General features: G+C 43.5%; 1 protein-coding gene across 4 annotated transcripts in view; it reads left to right on the plus strand.

The window, feature by feature from the left end:
- TLE4 (TLE family member 4, transcriptional corepressor) overlaps positions 1–22,913 on the plus strand; it is a 151,450-nt gene that overhangs the window by 103,459 nt on the left and 25,078 nt on the right. For all 4 annotated transcript variants that reach the window (XM_059071164.2, XM_059071165.2, XM_059071168.2 and 1 more), the window contains 3 exons: positions 21,034–21,153; positions 22,164–22,217; positions 22,679–22,831. In XM_059071164.2, the coding sequence (XP_058927147.1) occupies positions 21,034–21,153; positions 22,164–22,217; positions 22,679–22,831 (327 nt within the window). The remainder of the gene's footprint in view (positions 1–21,033; positions 21,154–22,163; positions 22,218–22,678; positions 22,832–22,913) is intronic.

Raw genomic sequence — 22,913 nt, forward strand, 5'->3', positions numbered from 1 at the left:
TCATGTGTCTATAGTCGACTGGCTAGTCTAGAATGTCTTCAGCTCAGGTGATCTGGCTCTTCCCCACGTATCTCTTATACCCACCCCTCCGACAGGCTAAGGCTTGTTCTTTGGCAGCCGCAGAGTCCAAGAGAGCCTCTGTTTGCATCGAGTTCACTACTGTACCGTTGGCCAAAGCAAGTCACATGACCAAATGTGGATACAGGGACATGTGAAAATTGTGGCCACTATTGTAGTCAGTCTACACAATGGTCTTAGAGATAAAGGAAAATCAGCCCAAGTGGGAACCAGATTGTAACGTGGCACGTGAGTCCTGGTGGTCCTCTGTTCTTGAAAACACCTTGCATAATTTCAGTGCTTACACACTGCCATTCCCCATCACTGTACCAGAACCATAGCAGCCTTACGATCTGCCTGTTTTGCAAGGAGTAGCCCACATGCAAATACGTACCTCTTGTGTTTTCAATAATACAAAGAATATTGTTTCCAAGACAGCTTTGATGAAATGTCAGTTTTCTCTAGGTTCTAAACCCACATAAGAAGCATTGTTATCCTCATCTCTGCTGGGTAATTTGTATACTGCAGTAGTTTGTTTGAAAACATGCCTGTTGTTCTTTAAAATATGGTTAATGCTAGATTAAAGAGCAGATATTTTTTTTCTGTTTATGCAAGCTCATTTCTCAAGCATTTAAAATAAAGAGCTTGGGCATGTATGGTATTTAAAAACCCTTCACATGATGTTTTTAAAACAGATCAATTTCAGCATTAAAATGTTAGGAATTCAGCCAAGGAAAATTCAACTTGGATTGTATAGCTGGATGATAACGTATTATAACCATCTTCTTTGAATGTGATTGTACCAGCAGAGTTGAACCTGGTGAATTACATAATTTAAGAGTGTTTGCCAGAACACTGTTATAGGGTGATTATTCAAGCCTTTCCTAAACAATGGCAAAGCAAAGGATGGATTGTATTATAAAGTACTTAAATCACAAGAAGAGTCATCACAAAATATCTAAAGATAACTCATTTGAATTGAACAGAAGGTCATATGTCTGAATGTCAGTCATCATGCTTAACTACTTGGCAGAATATTAGGATGTAAGAGAGTGTGATTTCTGCTTTTTAGCTACTTTGGCTTGAATTAAAAATGTCTTGAGTTTGCTTATTACTTATCGAAAAGGTATTTTCAAGTTGGAAGGAACATCATGGTGGAGACTTTGATTGATTTCAGATATGTACAGTTAAGGAAATGTATGTATCAGTCACATCTTTTAGGCATATCACTAACCTTTTAAAAACTTTTTTTTTAAAGAAAAAGTACATGTATTCTTAGTTCATCCCCATCCCAGTAGCCCTGTGTCTCAAGGGGCCATCCATTGCATCACGTGTGTTGCTGCGGGTCTGCCACATCTTGTCTACTGCTGCCCTCACTCATTCAGGGTCTTGAGGCAGAGAATGTTTTGGAGGGTCAGGTTCATCATTTTGCATCATAAATATTACTCCTCTGGAGAAGTGCTACAGGTTGAATTCCTTAGTACTTCCAAAGGCGGGGATGAGGCAGGACTCTGAAAGAAATGAGAAGGGAGTGGGGGAACTTTTGTATGGAGATCCTAGCTTTAAAAAAAGCTAGTGCCTCTTCCTTAACACTGAGGCCACATGGATATGGTGGGAAGGTCATCTAGAAGAAATAGTTCCTGAGACACTTCAGTGATATTGTCATCATTATTGGGGCCAGGGAAGTACATAAACTGAGAGAGAGAGAGAGAGGCCATGTAAAGACAGAAGCAGAGACTGGAGCTATGCTACCACAAACCAAGCAATACCAAGGATTGCCAGCAACCACCAGAAGCTGGAGAGGCAAGGAAGGATTCTTCCCTAGAGCCTTCAAAGGGAGCAAGGCCCTGCCAACACCTTGATCTCAGACTTCAGCCTCCAGACCTGTGAGAGAATAAGTATCCATTGTTTAAGCCACCTGGTTTGTGGGAATTTGTTTGGCAGCCCTAGGAAACTAATGTAGGTCCCAAGAGTTAAATTTCTGTCAGTCCCATTTCATCATCAGTGTCATTAGTAGTTGCTGTATGATGCTAAATACAGTGCCAATCTACATATAATAAGCCACAAAACTTATCTGTTAAATGTTTTTAAAATTTTGTTATTCAGTGGCTAGCTCAGTACAGGCACAGTACTTAAGCTCTGGGAATAATAGTGGTAAACAGGACAAAACTGTCTGCCCTCCCGGGGCTCATATTTCATTGGGGAAGAGACATTTGTTACACGATTAACAATTCTGATGAAATTGCTTCAGGGGCTTTTATGTAGCCTACATTTTTTTTTTTAATTTAAATTCATTTATTTTGGCTGCATTGGGTCTTCGTTGCTGAGCATGGGCTTCTCATTGTTGTGGCTTCTCTTGTTGCGGAGCACAGGCTCTGGGCATGCGGGCTTCAGTAGTTGTGGCGCACGGGCTTAGTTGCTCCGCGGCATGTGGGATCTTCCCGGACCAGGGCTTGAACCCGTGTCCCCTGCATTGGCAGGGGGATTCTTAACCACTGCGCCACCAGGGAAGTCGAGCCTACATTCTTGTTCCCCTTTTTTCGTCCTCCGGAATCCTAATTGACCTTTGGATCCAACCTTATGTGATTGAACAAGCCTGCCCATGCTTCTCACTTCCTTGTGGGCTTGGGTTAGTCTGGCCACGCATGGTTGTGCAGAAGTGCAATTTATACTCCCTGGAGTTGTGCAGTCCACATCCTCTGCAGTCACATGTGGTAGCCCCGCAGATGCCACATTTTCTCTCTTTTTTTCCGTCGCCCTTCAAAAAAATAAAGTGGAGACCTCAGAGCTTTTCCTTCTCTGGGTTTTGTTTTGTTTTTACACGTTTTAATGACCTTTTCATCTTTCTTATTTACAGAATTTGTAAGTTTTCACTTCATACGTGTTTGATGGAATTCTTGACCTAAGTCATATAGGTTTTAAAGCCATCCAGATTGTCAGACCTAATGAAGCAAGCCCCTTTGTCATTTCCCTTGACCCCTTTTGTGTCCTCTTTTATTGATGATGCCTTGCTGCTCTGTATACAGGTTTGGTTTGTTTTCACAGTATGCAGGCATCATTTCCTGTGCCTCTTAACTAAAATCAGAAGATCATCTTCTAGTATCTGCCCTGTATTAGCTCGCCCCAGTTACTTCAGCCCTCAGGATTCAGGTTTCTTTCTATATAAGTGAGATGGTTGAAGTAGACAGGTGCTTCTCAAAACTTGTAACAAGCATTAAAAGCACAGATGTTGGTTACAATGCAGGTTCTGATTCAGTAGGTGTGGGGTGGGCCTGAGATGCTGCATTTCTCACAAGCTCTCCAGAGATCTCACTGCTGCTGGACAGTGGACCATACCTTGAGTAACAGGGGACTAGATGACTTCCCGGGTCCCTCCCAGCTCAAGATGGGAGCTTTCCTGCCTCGTTCAGGAGAGCCTGTTCGTACCTATGAGCTCACAACGAGAAGGCCACCGCTGATCTTGCCTCCCAGTATTCTTACCACCCCTGCACACTGTGTTCCGATGGAAAGGGCAAGGGACACACTCGCTGCTGTCTGGTAGTGCCTGAAACGGCCTGATGTCTGCAGTTCTTGTTTATAACTTGCCCCCCCCCCCTTTTTTTTTCTCAGACTGAAGATAAACCCACTATCTAATGGATAATTAGCATTAGCCTTCAGTTTACATAGATAGTTCTTTTTGTGGCTGTTTGCCTTGGGTTTCCCCCATTCCTTCCTCTCACGGTAATGGTAGATTTATAACTGTCCTCATAACTATGATTAAATGTCTCAGTTCCTTTGCTTTATGTGGCGTTCTTGGCCACTTAATTACACTACATTAAATGGTATGTTGCTGCTGTCAGTGCAGTTGGATTGCATTGTGGATAGCATCTTTGGATATTTTGAAAAATGTTCCTATCATACAATTTGAGCTTGTAAATAGAAGTGCTGAGCATGCATAAATGTGCTTTAAGAAATGATTTCTTTATTACTGTTTAGTTGAACTGATGGTGACACTAAACATCGAGACTTTGATGTTTTATATGGCATTCTTCCCTACTGATTAACTTCATTAGTGCAGTTAATTACTGGGGAAGAATACTGTATAAAACTTCAAAGTGTTGATGTTTAATCACAGCTCAAAAAAGAAGTTTTATACTCTTCAATTGTCAAACACATTTCAATTAACTGAAGGAAGGTCAGAAATTCTGTTTTCCCTCCTCTGGTCTTCAAAGCTTTTCCTGACTCTTTTCTGCTTGATGGTTGGTTACTGGTTACTTGAGCCCAAGTACTAATCTTGACAAGCTGACAGCAGCATGTGGACGGTGAAATCTCTTCTCGCAAGCTATAAACCAGCAGAACTGAGAGACTCAGTTTCTGCAAAAGGCAGTGAAGACTTCTGTAATCTGTTGATGAGGGAAAATGCAACTCACAGAGAAATGGGTACTTGGTTTTCTCTTGTACTCTCTAATTTTGTTATTGATTTAGAGCCACTCCATTTTCCTCTATGTTAACCATATGTTGCTCTTCTGAGCCACTTCTCAAATGTCCGACAGGCATATTTCCTTAATGAGCTACGACTGCAAAGCTGAGGACACATACCTGTTTTAAAGGGATAGGGTGGGTGTAAGTGGAGGCGCTGAGAAGTTGATTATGTGAATTCTCAAATGACCGAGCGACATTGCAGCAGTCAAACAACAGGAACAATAAGAACCCCTTCTCAGGTCATTTCCCTGTAGTGTGTGCTTTATCAGTTTTTTTTTTTTTTTTTTTTTAAATGAAGAGGGGAGGGCTTGCCTGGTGGCGCAGTGGTTGAGAGTCCGCCTGCCAATGCAGGGGACACGGGTTCATGTCCCAGTCCGGGAAGATCCCACATGCCGCGGAGCGGCTGGGCCCGTGAGCCATGGCCGCTGACCTTGCGCGTCCAGAGTCTGCCGCAACGGGAGAGGCCACAGCAGTGAGAGGCCCGCGTACTGCAAAAAAAAAAAAAAAAGCGGGGTTTACAATAGCAATAATGTAATTCAGATAAGCAATTATTGTAATTGACCTCAGTGATGAGTATCCTTGGCTTTTACCACAGTTTGCTTAATACCTGAGGATGGCCAATTATCTCATAATGCGCACTTTATTGAGATTACTGTTTTAATTACGGCACTCAAAATACATCACTTTTGTCAGCATTGTAGAGCCGTGTGTGGGAACACCACACTCAGGCGTTCAGAGATGTGTAGAGCATCTAGGTTCATCTAGTGACATGGTTGTGATCGCGGTTTTCCTCTCTCTCAACTCCAAACTATGATTTTGAAAGACACGGTTTTTTACAGTTAAATGTGGTTCTTCCTGGAGAGAACGGCCATAGGGAGATAAAAGTCTGGGCTGCTGTCACTGCCGCTAATTTAATTGTGCTCTCTGAAAGGGCTGGAGTTGACTTGGGCTAATAGGCAGGCGGGTCTAGTTGATTAGGAGTTCAGATCACTGGAGTAGCTGATTCTCTGAATATGCCGTAGGTCTCAACATTAGAATTCCCTGGGGGCTTTTAACATTGCCTAGTCCCACCCCTCTGATGGAAGCTGCCTCGTTGCTCTGGGGTGGGGCCCAGGCGGGGCTTTGTTTTTAAGCTCCACAGGTAATTCTGACCCTGGTGATTGAGCCAGGGTGGAGAACTGCCATCCAGTCCTTGAATTGGTTGCTCCTAGCCACTTGTCTCATCCCAGCCCATGACATCATCCCAGAGAAAGGACACCTTTTGGGGTCTTGGCTGCCCTGTGCCTTGTTCTTTTCCATTTCCTCCCAGTCTTGGCCAAGCCTCCTCACATGCCTGAAATGGCCTCAGTGCAGATTTGGACCCTAACAGGGCTTATTCCTCCTTCCCAAGCAGTGCCTAGCCTACCTCTCCCATTGGATGTCTCAGTGCGTAAAGCCCCCACCCCTTCTGAAATGGTTACTGTACTCTTATCATCCAGTTTTCTGATGATCATAGAAATGGGTCTTACCTTCCTTCCTTCTAAGTTTCTTTGAGTAAGAATCAGCATTTATTAAGTATTTGAAACATGGATAGTGCAACTTGGAAAGTTTAGTTTTAATTTTACTAATATAAATTTTTACATAGCCACATATGGCTTGTGGCTAACATGCTGACAGCACAAGGTGAGGTTTTTACATGGCCTGGTACCCTGTCTTGAAATTTTCAAATAAATACGCCATCATGCCTTTAAAAAAAAAAAAAAAAAAAAAGAATCAGCATTATTCTTTAGCATCTGTCTTAACTACCTGTTATGCCACCTTATAGGAATTTAGTTCTGGTTGATGAGATCAGTTGTTTCCAACCCTCTCCTCCCCCCCATTCTGTGATAAGTCTGGAAGATGCTGTGCACATGTGCCACGCAGTCCCATGAGCCCCTTAAGGTTAGGAGCATTCTTGTGGGATACTTAAGACTTAACGCCTTTCTTTTTCCAGGACAAACCTAGATCAGATTGCAGATGCATAAAGACGACACCAGTATGTTGACAAACTTGATTTCATTCTAATTATATACATGCATCTGTACCTACATACACTCAGGAATACATGCATCCTTACTTGCATGTGCGTGCACACACATATACGCACATATATGTTAATATGAAGTAGGACACTGGGTTATACCTCTGCATCTCTCTGAAATCCATCCTCTTTTTCCCTTCTCCAGCACTCCCTCCAGTCCGAGCCACCAGCATCTCCCCCGGACCACTGTTTCCCCCCCAAAGCTCTGTTAGCTTGGAGGCTCACTTAAGCCCATACTAACAGCACTGGTAAAACAAGGACACCAAAAATGATGAAAGCTCAGCTTTGATGATCTCATTCAGAATTTTGCTCTTTTAAATTTAGCATTCATGTAAGGTCTATATTGTACACTTAGTATTGTTTTCATTTTTAATTACCAAGGGTGGAAGTAGGCAACATAATCTTTTCTGCTCTTAAGTGCTTTTAAAAGTCTTAACTCAGACTCTGGCCCCCTCTAACATAGAACTTTTCAAGGATCTCCTGAACAATTTTTAGAACGTGTGTGCCATCTCATTACCTCCCCTTCAAGGGCACTTAGAATAAAACACAGACTTCACCATGGCCTGCTGGGCCCTCACAGCCCGGCCCTCCCTCCTCCCAGCATGGCCCCTTCACGAGCTCCCTCCGTAACAGACACCCAGCCCTTCTGTTCCTTTTCAGGGCCTGTACGTGTGCCCTTCTCTTTGTCTGCAGCAGTGTTCTCCTGGCTGTTCACATGGTGGGCTCCAGTTCCCATGTCGGCCTGAGTGTCCTCTCTTTGCAGAGGCTGTCCCTGAGCACCCTGTCATTAGTCTTAACATCCAGTTTATCTCCTTTGTAGCATGTTGCCATTTGCACTTGTTATATTATTGATTTATTAATTTCTTAATAATAATTTATTTTATGTCCCTTACTTGGAAAGAGTGCTCTCTGAAGATAGGGTCCTCATCCTCACTTTCTGTTGTGATCCAAGTCACTGCCGTAGGGCCCAGCAGAGTAGCTGGCACCTAGCTGGTACTCGAGTCAGTAGCTGATGGTATTCTGTTATTAACCAGGGGCTTTGTTCTGTGTTCCCACCACCCCGTTAGTCCTCATACCTCACTCACTGTAGTCATTTGTGACGTTCCAGTGAAGTTGAGTGTAAATCTAGTCTTCACTCTGTTACCTTGACTCAAGGCCATGCTGACACCTTTGGCATGAATTCTACAAATAAGGAAAAAGTGTAGAACGTCTGAAGAGGGCACTAAGCCAAGGGGGCAGGTAGGTGCCCAGACTGGAGAATAGGCTGTCTGAAATGTTTGAATCCAGAAATAGAGGGTGGCTTTTCCCCAGAATCTGAGACTTTAGAAACTAACTGCCCATGACCCTCTGTCAAAGGAAGACAAGAGGAGACTTGCCCGGATTGGGTTGCTGATAAAGGCTTGGCCTTCGCCCTCTAGGGCAGATTCCAGAAATAAGTGTGAAAGAAAGGGCGGTATATACCTGCCACTTCTCCTGCTTAGCTCATCTAATCTCTGTTACAATCCTGTGGGACAGATATCCTTGTCGCCGTTTTACAGGCATGAAAATTGAGGCCTGGAGGGGTTAAAGTGCTGGAATCACACGTGTTGGATATGTGTGTGTTGGAGCTGAGACTTGAAACCAGAGCACTCTCACTCTGCAGCCTGTGATTATTTCATCCCCCCACCCCTTCCCTCCAGACTCCACTGCGCTGCAAAACGGTGCCTTATTCCCCTTGTGTCCCCAGTGTCTAGAACAGCCAACACACACAGAGTAGCCAATCAGCTCAAGTCATAGGATTGCGATGGAGTCGCAACACCAGGCCCTGCTTGCGAAGTCTTTGTTTAGCCCTTCTGACAGAGGAGTAAAGCCTCATTCCACCAGCTGGTGTTGAAAGCACTTCTGCTTCCAGTGGGGTCTGGCTGGCTCTGCCCCACTCTCCCTTCCCACTGGAAGGAGGCTCATGGCTGTGTGTTTGAGCAAAGCTTCTCAGTGGCTCAGAGGTCTGTGCCGTGACCTTTGATTAATCCCCTGCTCCTGATGCTTTCTTTTTTTTTTTTTTTTTTTTTTTTTGGTACACGGGCCTCTCACTGTTGTGGCCTCTCCCATTGCGGAGCGCAGGCTCCGGATGCACAGGCTCAGCAGCCATGGCTCACGGGCCCAGCCGCTCTGCAGCATGTGGGATCTTCCCGGACCCGGGCACGAACCCGTGTCCCCTGCATCGGCAGGCGGATTCTCAACCACTGCGCCACCAGGGAAGCCCCTGATGCTTTCTTGTACACACTAGATCGTGGGATCTTCTGCATCTAGATTCCTGTGCCCTGGATGCTTACAAACCGAAAGACTAGCAGGATGATAGAGTGCTGGCTGTTAGCAGAGGGCTATCCTGAGATGGACTTTGTGTGCCTGTGTGTGTACACGTGTGAAGAGAGAGGCTGTCAGAGGGGAGACACTCATACCACAAAAGTCGTACCTACACTTTGAGTTATTTTGATCTTCATTCATTCATTCAGCAAAAACTTTTCTGTAGTGTCCTTACATTGCAAAGTGCAGGATTCTTTCAAGCCATATCTGGTATTAAATAGCAAAAGCATACTACTGAGCTCTAGGGTTCTTCCTTTTTAATACAATAGTGATTGATGGAATGGCATTCCCCTCGTTTCTCAGGGTGATGAGGGAGAATATTTTCTTCCAGTATTCAGCATGCTTCTATTACCGCACCATTTAGCTCGATGCCAAATTGCAGTTGGCTCCATTCAGTTCTGTTTACCCAAGTAGCACTGTAGTGATTAAATGTCACTGGGTACACCGAGTATACAAAAGTAATTAACCTAAAAGGACATGTTAGAATAAGGGTCAACAACCTCTTTAGCCCGTAGTGCGACGGGGAAGACAGTATTGATAGAGATACTGCAGGCGGGGCAGGGCTGGGTGGTCAGGGAGGAGAAGGACAGGAGGGAAGGAAGGTCAGCAGGAGCACAGAGCAGCACTCACAGTTGTCGGGGGCGGGAAGCAGAGCTCTGAGACCTTTGCTGTAGCTCCCTTATAATTTAGGTCTCTGACCTCTGATCATCTGAGACGGGGGATAGGGTGAGATTAGACTGTGACCTGAACCCCCTTTCAACAGCTCAGCCCCAGTTAGTGGCTGTTTTCCTGTTTAGCCTAGAGTAGTCTCAGCTTAGTTCATGCTTGTTCTTCCAGTATTTTACATATTTGATCAGCTCTTGCATCTTTAGACCTAGTTGTCAAATAAAAGCCACTGCTTGAAATCACTTCTTTGGACAGATTTGAAATTGTGTCTCTGAGTATCCGTGTCTCATTTGTTTTTAGTCCTCAGTATACAGAACTCACTTTCTTAAACTGACTGATATTAATACGCTTTATGTTGCTTTACGTACTAAAAATTTACAAAAAACTCGAGATAGTCATCTTTGACTTAAAAATCAACCAATGTAAAGCTCTCTTTTAAAAAAACAAGTATGCTGTCTGTCTGCCCTATATTTGGCTTTTTCTTTCATCACCTGTGTGTAGTGACTTCCTCTCTGGAAAAAAAAAAAAGGGAGTACTAAGGATTTTCTTCCTTGACCATAACCTCCTTGGGAGATAAACATTTCAAGGAGATCCCCAGGGATCACTGTTCTCTGAATGAGTCACCGCAGGAAGAACTGCTGACGCCTGCATTCTTCACTGGTGGGTCTGTGAGGCAGGGTTCATTTAGGGCCTGCCTTTTCAGTGGTCAGACTTGAGTAAGATTTGTTTCTACCTGGCTGCAGACAGCTGCTGAGTACATGTTGAGAGCTGAGGAAGAGGGGAGCCAGTTGAAAAATGTCTCCCTTATGCTGAAGATGTATCTCTTTTAGAATAAGAAAAATTGGTGGCCTTGATACATTTACAACAGCAAATATTTCTTGCTTGCCCACCCAGAGGTCAAGCCTGGTGCTGACCTTGGGGGAGGGGGCCTGTGCCCTTGATTCGTTGGGGAGCAAACAGGGAAAAGGCACCGCCTTTGACCATATTCTCTGCCTGGCACCATTGTGACTTTTATTTCCGTTGTATTTTTTACTCTGCTTCCTCTTGCTGTCTTTTTTAACATTGTCCTGAAAATTGTCACTACATCACTTTCCAAATTAGCACTTTGGAGGGCTGCCCCCCTCCCTCCCTGCTTTGCATGTGTGTTTGCACCAGGCCTCCCAACCCCAACTCCAGCTGTTCTGACCATGGCGGTCATCATACGGAGGGCTGAGAACACACAGAAATACTTAGCCCAAGGGTACACACCCTTTAGGAGTATATAATCTCTACTCTCTAGATAGTAAAAATGTTATGGGAGCAAGTAAGACGTATACATGAGTATTGATACATGAGCAGATCAAGTTTTGTATTCATTCATTTGTACAGCAGCCCTTAACTGAGGCAGCAGACCAAGTCTTTGTAGAATTTCTAGTCAAGTAGAAGAGACTAGCAAATAATCAAAATAATGGCCGTGATAGAAATGCTAGGAAGGAAGTAAACAAGGGACTGTGGTAGGGCTTTCCGGGAGGGATCACCTTGGATAGCACCACCGACAAGATCTTTCTGAGAAGGTGGCATTTAAGCAGCTGAGGAATGAAAGGTGAAAAGATGCTAGCTGCTCAGAAGCTAGGGAAGGGCGTTCTTGACAGAAGCCTGCACTGAGGGATGAAAGAGTAGGGGGTGTCCCGCACTCTGAGAAAGAGACTTTCAACTGGATTAGAGAAGGTAGACAGTGTCTGTAAAGTGTCAGATGCTTCTGTTAATTCCTGTTGATTCCTATTGTGACTTAAAGGAATTGTAGACCTGTGTCATCTAATACAGTAGCCAGACACCACATGTGGTTATTGAGCACCAGAAATGTAGCCAGTCCAAATTGAGATGTGCTGTAAGTGTAAAATGCAAACCAGATTTTAAAGAATTCAGTACTTAAAAAAAATGAAAATGAAAAAAAGTTTCATTAATAATTTTGATATTGATTATATGTTGACATGATACTTTTTGATACATTGGGTTAAATTAATATACAATTAAAGTTCACCTTACCTGTTTCTCTTAAATTTTGTAAAAATCTGGCTACTAGAAAAAATTTAAATATATATATGGCTCACATTATATTTCAGTTTGTCAGTTCTGTTCTAGAATACAATTCACTTGGATATTTTAATGAATGACAGTAACCAAATTGGCTAAGTGAACACTGAAAACTGTTTTGCCCTTTTGAGGTGGTATGAAGAAGACCTAGAGTTTGCATTTATGATTAGCGACATTAAAACTGTTAGGAAGCCTACCATTAAATTGGTACACTGTTGTTTCCTTCTCTGTTCCTGCTGAATTACCCTCTGATACTGTATAGAGTATACTTGCATACATAATGCATAAGAATATATATGCGGCTCTGTGGAGGTAACACTCTTGGGGAAAAAAAAACGTTTAGCCTTTCAAATAGATTAAAGCAGTTTACTGGAGGGCTTCCCTGGTGGCACAGTGGTTGAGAGTCTGCCTGCCAATGCAGGGGACGCGGGTTCATGCCCCGGTTTGGGAGGATCCCACATGCCACGGAGCGGCTGGGCCGGTGAGCCATGGCCACTGAGCCTGTGCGTCCGGAGCCTGTGCTCCGCAACAGGAGAGGCCACAACAGTGAGAGGCCCGTGTACCACACACACAAAAAAAAACCAAACAGTTTACTGGGAAAAAAATAGCAACACGAAAAGATTTTCTTTTCCAATAAATTTTAATAGTTACTAAAGTGAGGGTTCTGGTCCGTTAAGATACAGCTTGCCAAGTCTTAAAGCTGAGTCACTTTTTTCTCTGAGCACCTACCCTACTTCAGCTTCTTTCCAAGCAGCTGTTATAGAAGTATGTTGATATTTTGATTCAAGAACAGGTCACAATACAAGAATGAGACTAAAGCCAATTCACCCTTCCCAGAAAATGCAGGAAGGAAAATTTTGCCAGCCGCTTCCCCCACATTTGTTTTTAGGGCAGTCAGCCTCAGTGTTCCACATCTGATGTGTTAGTAAGACTTAGTAACATTGATTATATTTGTCAGTAAGACTTAGTAACATTGATTATAAGGCATTAGGAGAATGAATGATTTAGGATATATTTTATAGGTACTAGACTGAAAAAAAAATTTCAGAAGAAAGTGGCCGGTGCATGTGACTATAATTTACATAGTGTCTGCATGTAAGATTTATAGAATCTGTAGAAATGAGGGGAAGGAAATTCTGGGTGGAGGACAAATGCACATAGGAATGTTAGGTCTTACAAACTTTGAGGACATTCATTGGACTGAAGGGCATGAAGTGACTTTGGGGTGATTAGACAGTTTAAAAGATGTAAGTGACTTTTGTGCAACATTTATGTGCACTTGGTGATTTTTATTACAGTTTCTGGGAGACTGTTCATACTGTGTCATCTCTGATGATCAGGAGTGAGGCTACTTGATTAATTCAGTTTGTGTTTTGGGGTCATGGGATGTACTTGGCCCCCTCATCCCCCCAGTTGGTTCCTCATGTGACCCACACTTTGGACCACATGCAGACAGTGGCTGTCAAAAGAGGAAGCTCAGGTGCCTATATAAGAAGCAAACCTGGGGCTTCCCTGGTGGCGCAGTGGTTGAGAATCCGCCTGCCGATGCAGGAGACACGGGTTCGTGCCCTGGTCCGGGAAGATCCCACATGCCGCGGAGCAACTAAGCCCGTGAGCCATGGCCGCTGAGCCTGTGCGTCCGGAGCCTGTGCTCCGCAACGGGAGAGGCCACAACAGTGAGAGGCCCGCATACCGCAAAAAAAAAAAAACAAAAAACAAACAAACAAAAAAAAAAGAAGCAAACCTGTACCTTTAGTGTCAAAGCATCATGCTCCAGCAGCTTAGCTTGCCAGCTAAAGGAGCTGTATTTAATGAAATTTCTGGGGTGGAGCCAACAGCTTTATTCCAGGAAGAGGAAATAACAGTCAAGAAACCTCAAGAGGACATTAAGATAATGTTCTAATTTAAAATCAATTTTATTGATACCTGATAAATTATTATGGCATATTTTCCTGACCAAGTAATAGATAGCACTGAAGCCTTGGAAGCAAAACATGAATGACTAAATATTGAAGTGCTGTAGATACTGCATGAAGGAAAACATTATGTAGGACTTTTGTGTATTCTAAGTATATTTAACTCATGCAGCCCTGCTGGAGGGCAAGGGGTGTACCCACTAAGTATTTCTTACTTAGTGGGTACTTATCCAAAAGTGGACTAAGATTATGTCGTGTTTTCCACATTAGCCAAAGACATACAGCTCTTCATGATGCTCCAGACTGTTCATCACAACACGCACTCTCCTCTAATCCTCACAACCACCTTCTAAGGAAGTACTCCTGTTGTCCTCGATACCCACTGGAGAAATGGAAGCTTGGAGAGATTCATTAACTTGTCCAAGGTCACACAGCAGATGGTACAGACTGGTCTCGAACCCATAGCTGTTTGACTCGGGTACCCATAGCATGACCCTTGTAGATACTTCCTCTCTCCTTAATCATTCCTCTGGTATGATAGAATTTTTTTATTTTGGCGGTACGCGGGCCTCTCACTGTTGTGGCCTCTCCCGTTGCGGAGCACAGGCTCTGGACGCACCGAGTCAGCGGCCATGGCTCACGGGCCCAGCCGCTCTGCGGCATGTGGGATCCTCCCGGACCGGGGCATGAACCCGTGTCCCCTGCATTGGCAGGCGGACTCTCAACCACTGCGCCACCAGGGAAGCCCCCCAGTCATTTTTGAAGGTGAATTTTGATTTATGTTAATTTGAAAAAAGCAAGGTCTGTGAGTATCATATACAGATTTTGTTTTTAATGACTTCCTTAATCAAGCAGGTTATTTAAAAAAAAAAAAGTCTTACTGTAATGAGCAGTAAACTGACAACCAGTGACTGGCTCAGAGCCCTACCATATTCAGGCTTTTCACCACCAGCATGCTATAAATTTTAAGATAATTTACATAAATTTGCATGTGTTATGAGTCAGTATGTAAGACGTGTGCATTTTGACCAAATAATTTTCATTTTAAAGTTTTTATACTTAATTTTCCCCAATTGAGGATTATTTTCTCCATCTCTCCTGGTTATTTCCTTATAAATGAGATAATAAATGTTAAAATGTTTTATTATAAAAAGAGCTCTGTGAACAGGAATATAAACATTTTATGTAATGCTATACAATAAAACCTTAATCAAAAATGCTCTGGGATATGGTATGTTTAGTTTCGTATAGTTTATTCATGATATTACCTTTCCTTCAGAGCTTGTTGAAAGTGTTTTACAACCGTGAAATGCCCTGAGGACTAATGACTGTAATTGAGTCCGGGTGACTCAGGATGCCAGGGCTCCTCCTGAAGGCCCTCTGCTTGGAAGGAGGAGTGGGCTGGGTCCCTGGCTGATCTCCAGCAGTACCTTGGCCTTTCTGTATTCAAGAAAGTCACCAATATCTGTTTCTCTTCTAGATATCACTCTTTTGCAGAGGAAATGATGATTGAGGACTTCGATTATGGCATCAATAAAAGAGTCTGCAGGACTCTTGGGCCTGCCTTTTCTGTCTTCCCTGCCCCAACTGCCATAAACAAACTCCCCCTGAATTGTCCCTGACCCAAACTAATTCCTGTACTGAAAGAACTACAGTTAAGAGTAGCAGTATATTCATCTTCTAAAGTGGGCTGGTTTTGAGAGTGAAGAGACCTGGACAGCAGGTGTAAAGTGGGGACAATCCGGGACTTGCAGTCACCCTGGCCAGATTTTCGTGGTGCCCTCTGCCCTGTCATTATCCTCTTTATCTGTTTGAAAATAGATTTACCCTTTGGTGCCAGGTAGATGGGGTGTCTGAAGGCCGCAGCTGATGAGCAATAGAGTTCTTGATCATGGTTGTCCGCTCGACCTGTATAGCAAAGTCTTGCCGGTTGGGATCTTGTAAGTGGGCAGGGACATCTGAGCATTGCACCTGTGCCAGTGGAAAGCAGAATTAGCTTGATGTGCATTTGAAATCAAATTAGAAAGTCCAGCGTGGAGGTGGTATTTATAGTCTTGGCTGCAGTATTGAACCAAAACCTTATTGTAATTGTTGAAAGGAGATGTGTTTTGGTAATAGCAGCCTATTGGAACCACTATTATGGATTATCTGCATATCTATGCTGAGGGGCAGTGCTACCCAAACACCTAGAATAGTCCTTATGTGAGGCTTAAAATAGAAGATCCACACTAGCTCTGTAAGTAAATAGTGTGCAGCACACAGTAACAGTGCTGAGTTGCTATTGCTGGCATTCAGTTATTTGCCAAGGGCTGTGCCTTATATTTTATGTGGCTTCTTTCACTTAGCCCTCAGAGCAGCCTGGTTGACGGAGTAGGTGGGGTGTTGTTGACTCCAGACTCCAGACTGATTGAGACTGAGCAACGTCCTCAAGGCTACAGGGATATTAAGTGGAAGATTTTTAACCCAGGCAGTCTGGACTCCAGAGAGGTGCTCTTGCCTGCTAGTAAAATCTGTGCTACCTGTTATTATAATTAGCTGATTGTAACAGCACTGCCTCTTTGGGGGCGGGAGAATGCTTTATGGAGCTCTTTCTCATACCTGGTCATCTTTGATCTTGAGGTGGCAGAGGAGTCACAGCAAAGCGGACGGTGGGGTCACCCGTTTAGATTGCTGGAGGGCTTTGGGTGTGACATCAGTAAAAGGTCTTACAGGGCTTTAAGCCTGCCTTCTCCATCCTCCCCACCTCCACCACCATAAACAGACTCCCCCTGAGTGTCCCTGACCCAAACCAATTCCTGTACTGAATGAATTACTATTAGAGTAGCAGCCTTAGTAAAGTCCAGGTTGGATTTCAAACTAGGATCTAGAATTTTTCTCATTTTGAGATAACATGATTTATAATGTTAGGAATTAACTGACTTTAAAGTTTATCTTTTATTACCAAAGCAATTAGGATTTCCATATAAGATTCATAAATATATATTATTTTTTCTTATTTTCACTGTTTACCTTCTTTTAATCTTTTATTAGACATCTGCCTTGTTTTTTCAATATCCCAATATGTGTTTATTTTTTAAAAATACAGAACTTTTTTTTTTTTTTCGGTACGCGGGCCTCTCACTGTCGTGGCCTCTCCCATTGCGTGGAGCACAGGCTCCAGACGCGCAGGCTCAGCGGCCATGGCTCACGGGCCCAGCCGCTCCGCGGCATTTGGGATCTTCCCGGACCGGGGCACGAACCCGCGTCCCTTGCATCGGCAGGAGGACTCTCAACCACTGCGCCACCAGGGAAGCCCGCAGAACTTTTTGTTTTCTAATTCTAGGTTACTACTTTATTTTTGAGAGGTTTTTACTAACAATCCACATTCAAGGTATTTTGCCCTTTCCACATCGGCCACCACTTTCTGATTGTGACTCTTCATTCATAACAAATTTGCTAGTATATTTACATGATCAAACTGTAACGAGAAAGATTTATGTATAATGTTTCTAAGTTTATAGATTTCTAAGGAGTAATAATGCAGCTCCAGTAAGTTTCTTATGTAATAAGTTAGGGGAATATCTAACCTAGCTAAGCTTTTAAAATAACAATAGAGAGGGCTTCCCTGGTGGCACAGTAGAGAGGCCACAACAGTGAGAGGCCCGCGTACCGCAAAAAAAAAAAAAAAAAAACAATAGAGAAATAAAAATAAGCTTTTCTTGTAAAAGAGTGACTTTGTCTTTATCAGTATTTAATTCCTGCTGTTTACATGTCTAGCAAAGATCCAAATGGCCTTCCAGTGGCAGAATGGTAGATTTGTAAGATTCATGATGAGAGTCCGTGCCAAGTCCAATTTGATTCTAGAGCAATTATGTTATTAGAATATTGCTGATTGCCCCAGTGCCTATTGTGCAGCTTAACCTTTAAATGCTAGTGATAATTAACTACTTGATCATTCTACAGGAAACTACAACATGCAACTCTGTTCTGCAGTAAAATTCACAAATAAAATACTGTCCACAGTGCCTGAAACAACCGACTTTAAAAAAAAAAAAAAAACTCTTTGTACATGTGTGCCAATCAGTAAGCATTACCATTCAGTATTAAGTTTTAAGAAAGTATTTTGTCATCGTTTAAAAATCAGTTTTCCTGACTTCGTCCCAGCTTACCCTTCCCCCTTGACACACTACCAAATGTAAAATAGATAGCTAGTGGGAAGCAGCTGCATAGTACAGGGAGATCAGCTCGGTTCTTTGTGACCACCTAGAGGGGTGGGGAAGGGAGGGTGGGAGGGAGACACAAGAGGGAAGGGATATGGGGATGTATGTATATGTATAGCTGATTCACTTTGTTATACAGCAGAAACTAACACACCATTGTAAAGCAATTATACTCCAATAAAGATGTTAAAAAAAATCAGTTTTCCTTTTTTTTTTTTTTTTTTTTTTTTTTTGTGGTACGCCGGCCTCTCACTGTTGTGGCTTCTCCCACTGTGGAGCACAGGCTCCACACGCGCAGGCTCAGCAGCCATGGCTTTACAGGCCCAGCCACTCCGCAGCATGTGGGATCCTCCCGGACCGGGGCACAAACCCACGTCCCCTGCATCGGCAGGCGGATTCTCAACCACTGCGCCACCAGGGAAGCCCCCAGTTTTCCTTTTTGACAGAGTGAAAATAACGTTAAGTGTGTAGTATCAGTAATCATACACATGTACACAGTTTTTCTTCTTTTTGTAAAATATCACAGTAGTAGGATGAAGGCATGTAGAAGTAGGTAGAGGATTAAGGTGAAGAAGGAGGCAGAGCTGCCACGATGCCAGATCCAAGGGATGCCACGCCTCAGATCCTACTCTAGTGAACGGTTTCCTGTGGATATGTTTGGCGAAGAGGCCCTCTGAAAAGGAATGTATCACATGAATTTGGGATTAAGATTGAGGAGTGCCTAGGGGTTGTTCAGTCATTTAAGTTCGAAAAAAATTCTTGGCAGTTCTGTGCCACTCATTGCGCTGGGTGGGTGCCCCGGCCCCCAGGAACCCACAGCCTGGAGTGGGAAGCATCTTGTAAACAAACAGCTATCAATTGATTGGGAGTGCTCCACTCATTGGGTGAACAAAATGTTAAGGGAGCAAAGAGTGATTAATTCTGCCTGACAGTGTCTGAGAGAGCTTTGAACAGTGACGTTTAGAGCTAGTTCTTAAGAATGGTGAGGGAGGATTTCAAAAGGAAGATACTGAGGGAAAGGGCGTTCTTGAAAGCCAGGAAAAAAGGCTGCCAATGCAATGAAAATAGATGATGGCACACTAGGGAGAAACAAGGTCAGAGCTGTGAGACAAGGCCCATGCCCTGGATTGGGGCAGGGAGTGAAGGGCTTTGGAAAACAGCTATACTCAGAAGTTTGATCTTTTTTCCTATGGACGATGGGACACCATTTGTCATTTTTAAGGAAGGGTGAGAATCTCTGTTAGGGAAATGAATCCCAGAAATGTGGAGGATAGACTGGAGAGGGGAGAAACTAGATACAGGCTCTGGCATTAAATATGTTAGGTAGTAGCTCACAGATGGTGTTTGTGTGCATGATTTCAAAGAGGTAATGGTTGTAAAAACCTGATTGCATTGGGTCATGGTAGGAAAGCAAAGCAGAAGCCTTGAATCAAGTCTTACGGCTTGGGAATGAGGATTAGAGCTCAGCGGACATACATGAAAGTCAAGAAGCAATCAATCCACTTTTTAAAATTGTTTGGCTTCTAGTGCTTTGCTTCAGTCTTCAGCTTTAATGAATAATGCCTGCCATCTTTTCTGCCACCAAACATAAGAGTGTATGTTTGAGTAGGGCTCGTTAGAGGGCTTGGTGCCTACATTTAAGGGACTGATACAGGAAGGAAGGGTTTAGGGTTTTCCAGCCTCTATCAATGGGAACTCACTGATCCTTCTCAGTCTTCCTCATCTTCCAAACTCCCACCCTGCACCCCTGCCTTTGGAGCTAGTGGAGGAGTTGCCATCACCACTGCTGACCACTAGGGGGTGATCTTTTGGTAGCTATACCGACGCAGGGGTGGAAAAAAGACTTAATTATTGCCAACAGACCAATACGGTAAAGAAAAAAAGTACAAGGAGTAAATTTTATATAAGATGAGTAAAATTAGAAATGAGAAAAAAAGCTTTACCAAACAGTTTTCTGAATTGATTTGGATGCCAGGAAGAGATTCTGGTGGTGATTCTTTGTTCCTCCTAGAACATTTTTCCCATATCTCGAAGTTTCCTTGCCTCTGCCCTCCAAGATCAGCCCTTGCCCACCCCACCTGGGTCAATCTAGTACTCGAGAGTGCTGCCCCACTGCCCCACTGAGGGACTTGCTCTTCAGGCCTTCAGTTCACCCTCAACAGGTTAGCCCTGCACTCAGCCCTGCTCCTTCTCCTTATACCTCCCTTTATTTTAGAGCTTCTCCTTGCTCTGTGTGGGACTGAGTCACTGGCCAATCCTTGAAGTTAGTTACAGTTGTCATCAGTGCTTTCTTCTTCATCTGTGGTTTTTAAGCTGTCATATCATCTCATTGTGCCCAGTAGCCACCTGACCTCGATGGCAGACTCATTCTCTGTGCTTCAGAGAATTTCTCTGTCACTGGTGTTTTTCTGTGTGGGGTACTCCTCCAGCTGAGAGCTCTTTGGAAGAGCAGAGATGATAGACATGGCCTGAGCCCCAACAGATCACCCCCAACTGTGATTCCAAGAGGGAGGGACCATCTTTCTGTTCCCTGGTCCTAATGGGGTTCCTGGATTTCCAGAGGTTAAAGAAAAGAGCAGATCATGGAAACTAGGAGTCAGAAAAATAATAAAGTGCATTTTTGTAGGTGTGGTTTTGTTGTTGTCGTGTTGTTGTTGTTTTACCTGCCAGTCTGCATCTCCCAGGCCCTTAAATGCAGGACTAAAGCAAAATTCTGTAAGTATGACCTTTGTGTCACCATATTTGGGTGCTTAAATCCCCAAGGAGTACCTCTCTTTTTTTCACTGAAGAATTAGTAATTATCTCTCAAGGTGGACTCTAATTTATTCAGTTTCTCTATAGAGGCTTGAAATACTGGCTTCTCCTCAGCTGGCAAATTAAGAGTGGGCGGGGGGCTGCCTTTTCTTTCTCCTCTTTCTCTTGTATCTGCTTCCTCTCTCGATAAAATATAAATTTCTCCTTTAGACCAAAGCCCCTTTGCCTTTTGCGTTTAACCTATTCCCTGCCTCCTTTTTATTCCTCTGCTTTCCCTCTGTCCCATCTCTCCTTCTTGTCTTGTTCTTTCCTTCCCCCCCCTTTTTTTTCTCTATACCTTTGTTCTCATCTTCCTTTCACCTCCTCCCCTCTCTCCTGTCTCCTCTTAACAGCTCTGCGAGTATGTACTAAAGAATGAAAAGGAGATCAAGTCTCAAGTGATTAAAAAAATGACATCGTTGAATGGCTGGTCATCTCTTAACCCCACTTCCCTTTCTAATTCCAGAGCTCTTCGGTATCCCCGTCAGCCAGTTTCCGAGGTGCTGAGAAGCACAGAAACTCCACAGACTACTCCTCTGATAGCAAAAAGCAGAAAACCGAGGAAAAGGAGATCGCAGCTCGTTATGTAGGTTCACTTGCCTTTGCTTTGGGGGAGGCGGTTTACCTTGCTTTTTAATCAGCCGCCTTTTTACCCTCTTACTATTACCAACCAAAATTAGAACACAAGATAAAAACATCCTAGGAGAGAAAAATAATTATTGAGTTCTAGCTGTGTCTCAAGTGGCTGGCTGGAGGTCTGGGTTTGCAAGTGAGTGCACATGTGTCTGTGAGCCGCAAAACAGTCCTTTATCCTGCAACCGATAGAAAGAAGACTTGTGTTCCATGTTGTTTCCATTAGATGTATTTGCTTCCCTCCATAAATTTCAAGGTGGTCGAATTTTCTGTGGCCAGCTAGAAATGTTAAGGGAAAAGGTAAAATCACAGACAACCTGTGAAAATGTCTAGATGACCTCCTGTGCTGAGGAATGTAGCACGTTCTGTGGAATATAACTTGCAGAAACATCCAGATGTGTCCCTAGCATGAGTTGAAGCTAATTTTCCTTTGGTGGCTGGTTCTTCAGATCACCCAGTGAAGGGAACAAGCGGAATGGGACTCACTGGTGCGGAGGCAGGCTGCCTCCACCCCGTTTCCTCTGCTGGTGCCCCGCAAGACCACAGGCCTCGAAAGAAGCTGAGGACTTGAAATTTCATGTGAATCCTCCCAGTTTAGAAATTGTGACCCTTTATCCGGTCTTTGAAAGAAACTGACAGAACAAATCCCACCCTTCTGTAGGCTGGTTTATGTAGTGTGGGCCTGCCAGTTGGCACCTGATACTAGAGCAATAAGCCATAAACTTCAATTTTTTTTAACTACAGTGGAATCATCCTGTTTCCTATTACTTACCTCATAACATCGTCATGAAGATTAAAGAACACAGTTCATTGTAGAGTGTTTAGCACTGTTTGGTGCAGTTCATTTTTATAAAATGTGAGGAGTTAATGACTCTGGACTTATCTAGGGTAAATCTGGCTGCCTTTTTTTTTTTTTTTTTTTTGGCTGGGGGAGGAGATAATGCTTCTCAATTGTCAATGCAGGACAGCGATGGTGAGAAGAGTGATGACAACTTGGTGGTTGACGTTTCCAATGAGGTATGTTTGTGGCTTATTTGACTTCCTGCTCTTAACCAGTTATAATGATGATTAGTGTCCCAACAACTAGTATCCACAATGTTTCCTTAATTTCTGAAGGGGCCCGTGTTTTATTTACCTGAAAGATTTATATTACTGATCCTTTTTTATTGCTACTCTACTCTGTGAAGTGCATATGTGTTGTTACCACCACGAATGCACACACCTTGGCAAGTGACCTGCAAATTTGTAGAGTGTTGATTTTTGTTTCTGTTTTAAATAAGTACTATAAATTTTGTAGTATTTTCATTGACCTCTATACTGAATATTTTCTTTAGCAATTTGATGAGTCTTACGATCTATTCCAGAACATTTTTTGCTTCTAATCTGTTGAAGACTTCTGGCTAGAAACGTCCACACCAAGTGCTCTGGCACTGTGAATGTGCTGTGCTGCATTTGATACCCTTGATGTTCCTTTGTAGGATCCATCCTCACCTCGAGGGAGCCCTGCACATTCCCCAAGAGAGAATGGCCTGGACAAGACACGCCTTCTCAAGAAAGATGCCCCCATCAGTCCAGCCTCGATCGCATCCTCCAGCAGTACTCCTTCCTCCAAATCCAAAGAACTTAGCCTTGTAAGCAGTTCCTCACCATCTTTCTTAGCGTTGCCCATTTCCAGATGGTTAGGTTAAATTATTTTTAAAATTTTGTATTTTC

The sequence above is a fragment of the Kogia breviceps genome, chromosome 8 (genome assembly GCF_026419965.1).
Source record: "Kogia breviceps isolate mKogBre1 chromosome 8, mKogBre1 haplotype 1, whole genome shotgun sequence".
Classification (NCBI taxonomy): Eukaryota; Metazoa; Chordata; class Mammalia; order Artiodactyla; family Physeteridae; genus Kogia; species Kogia breviceps.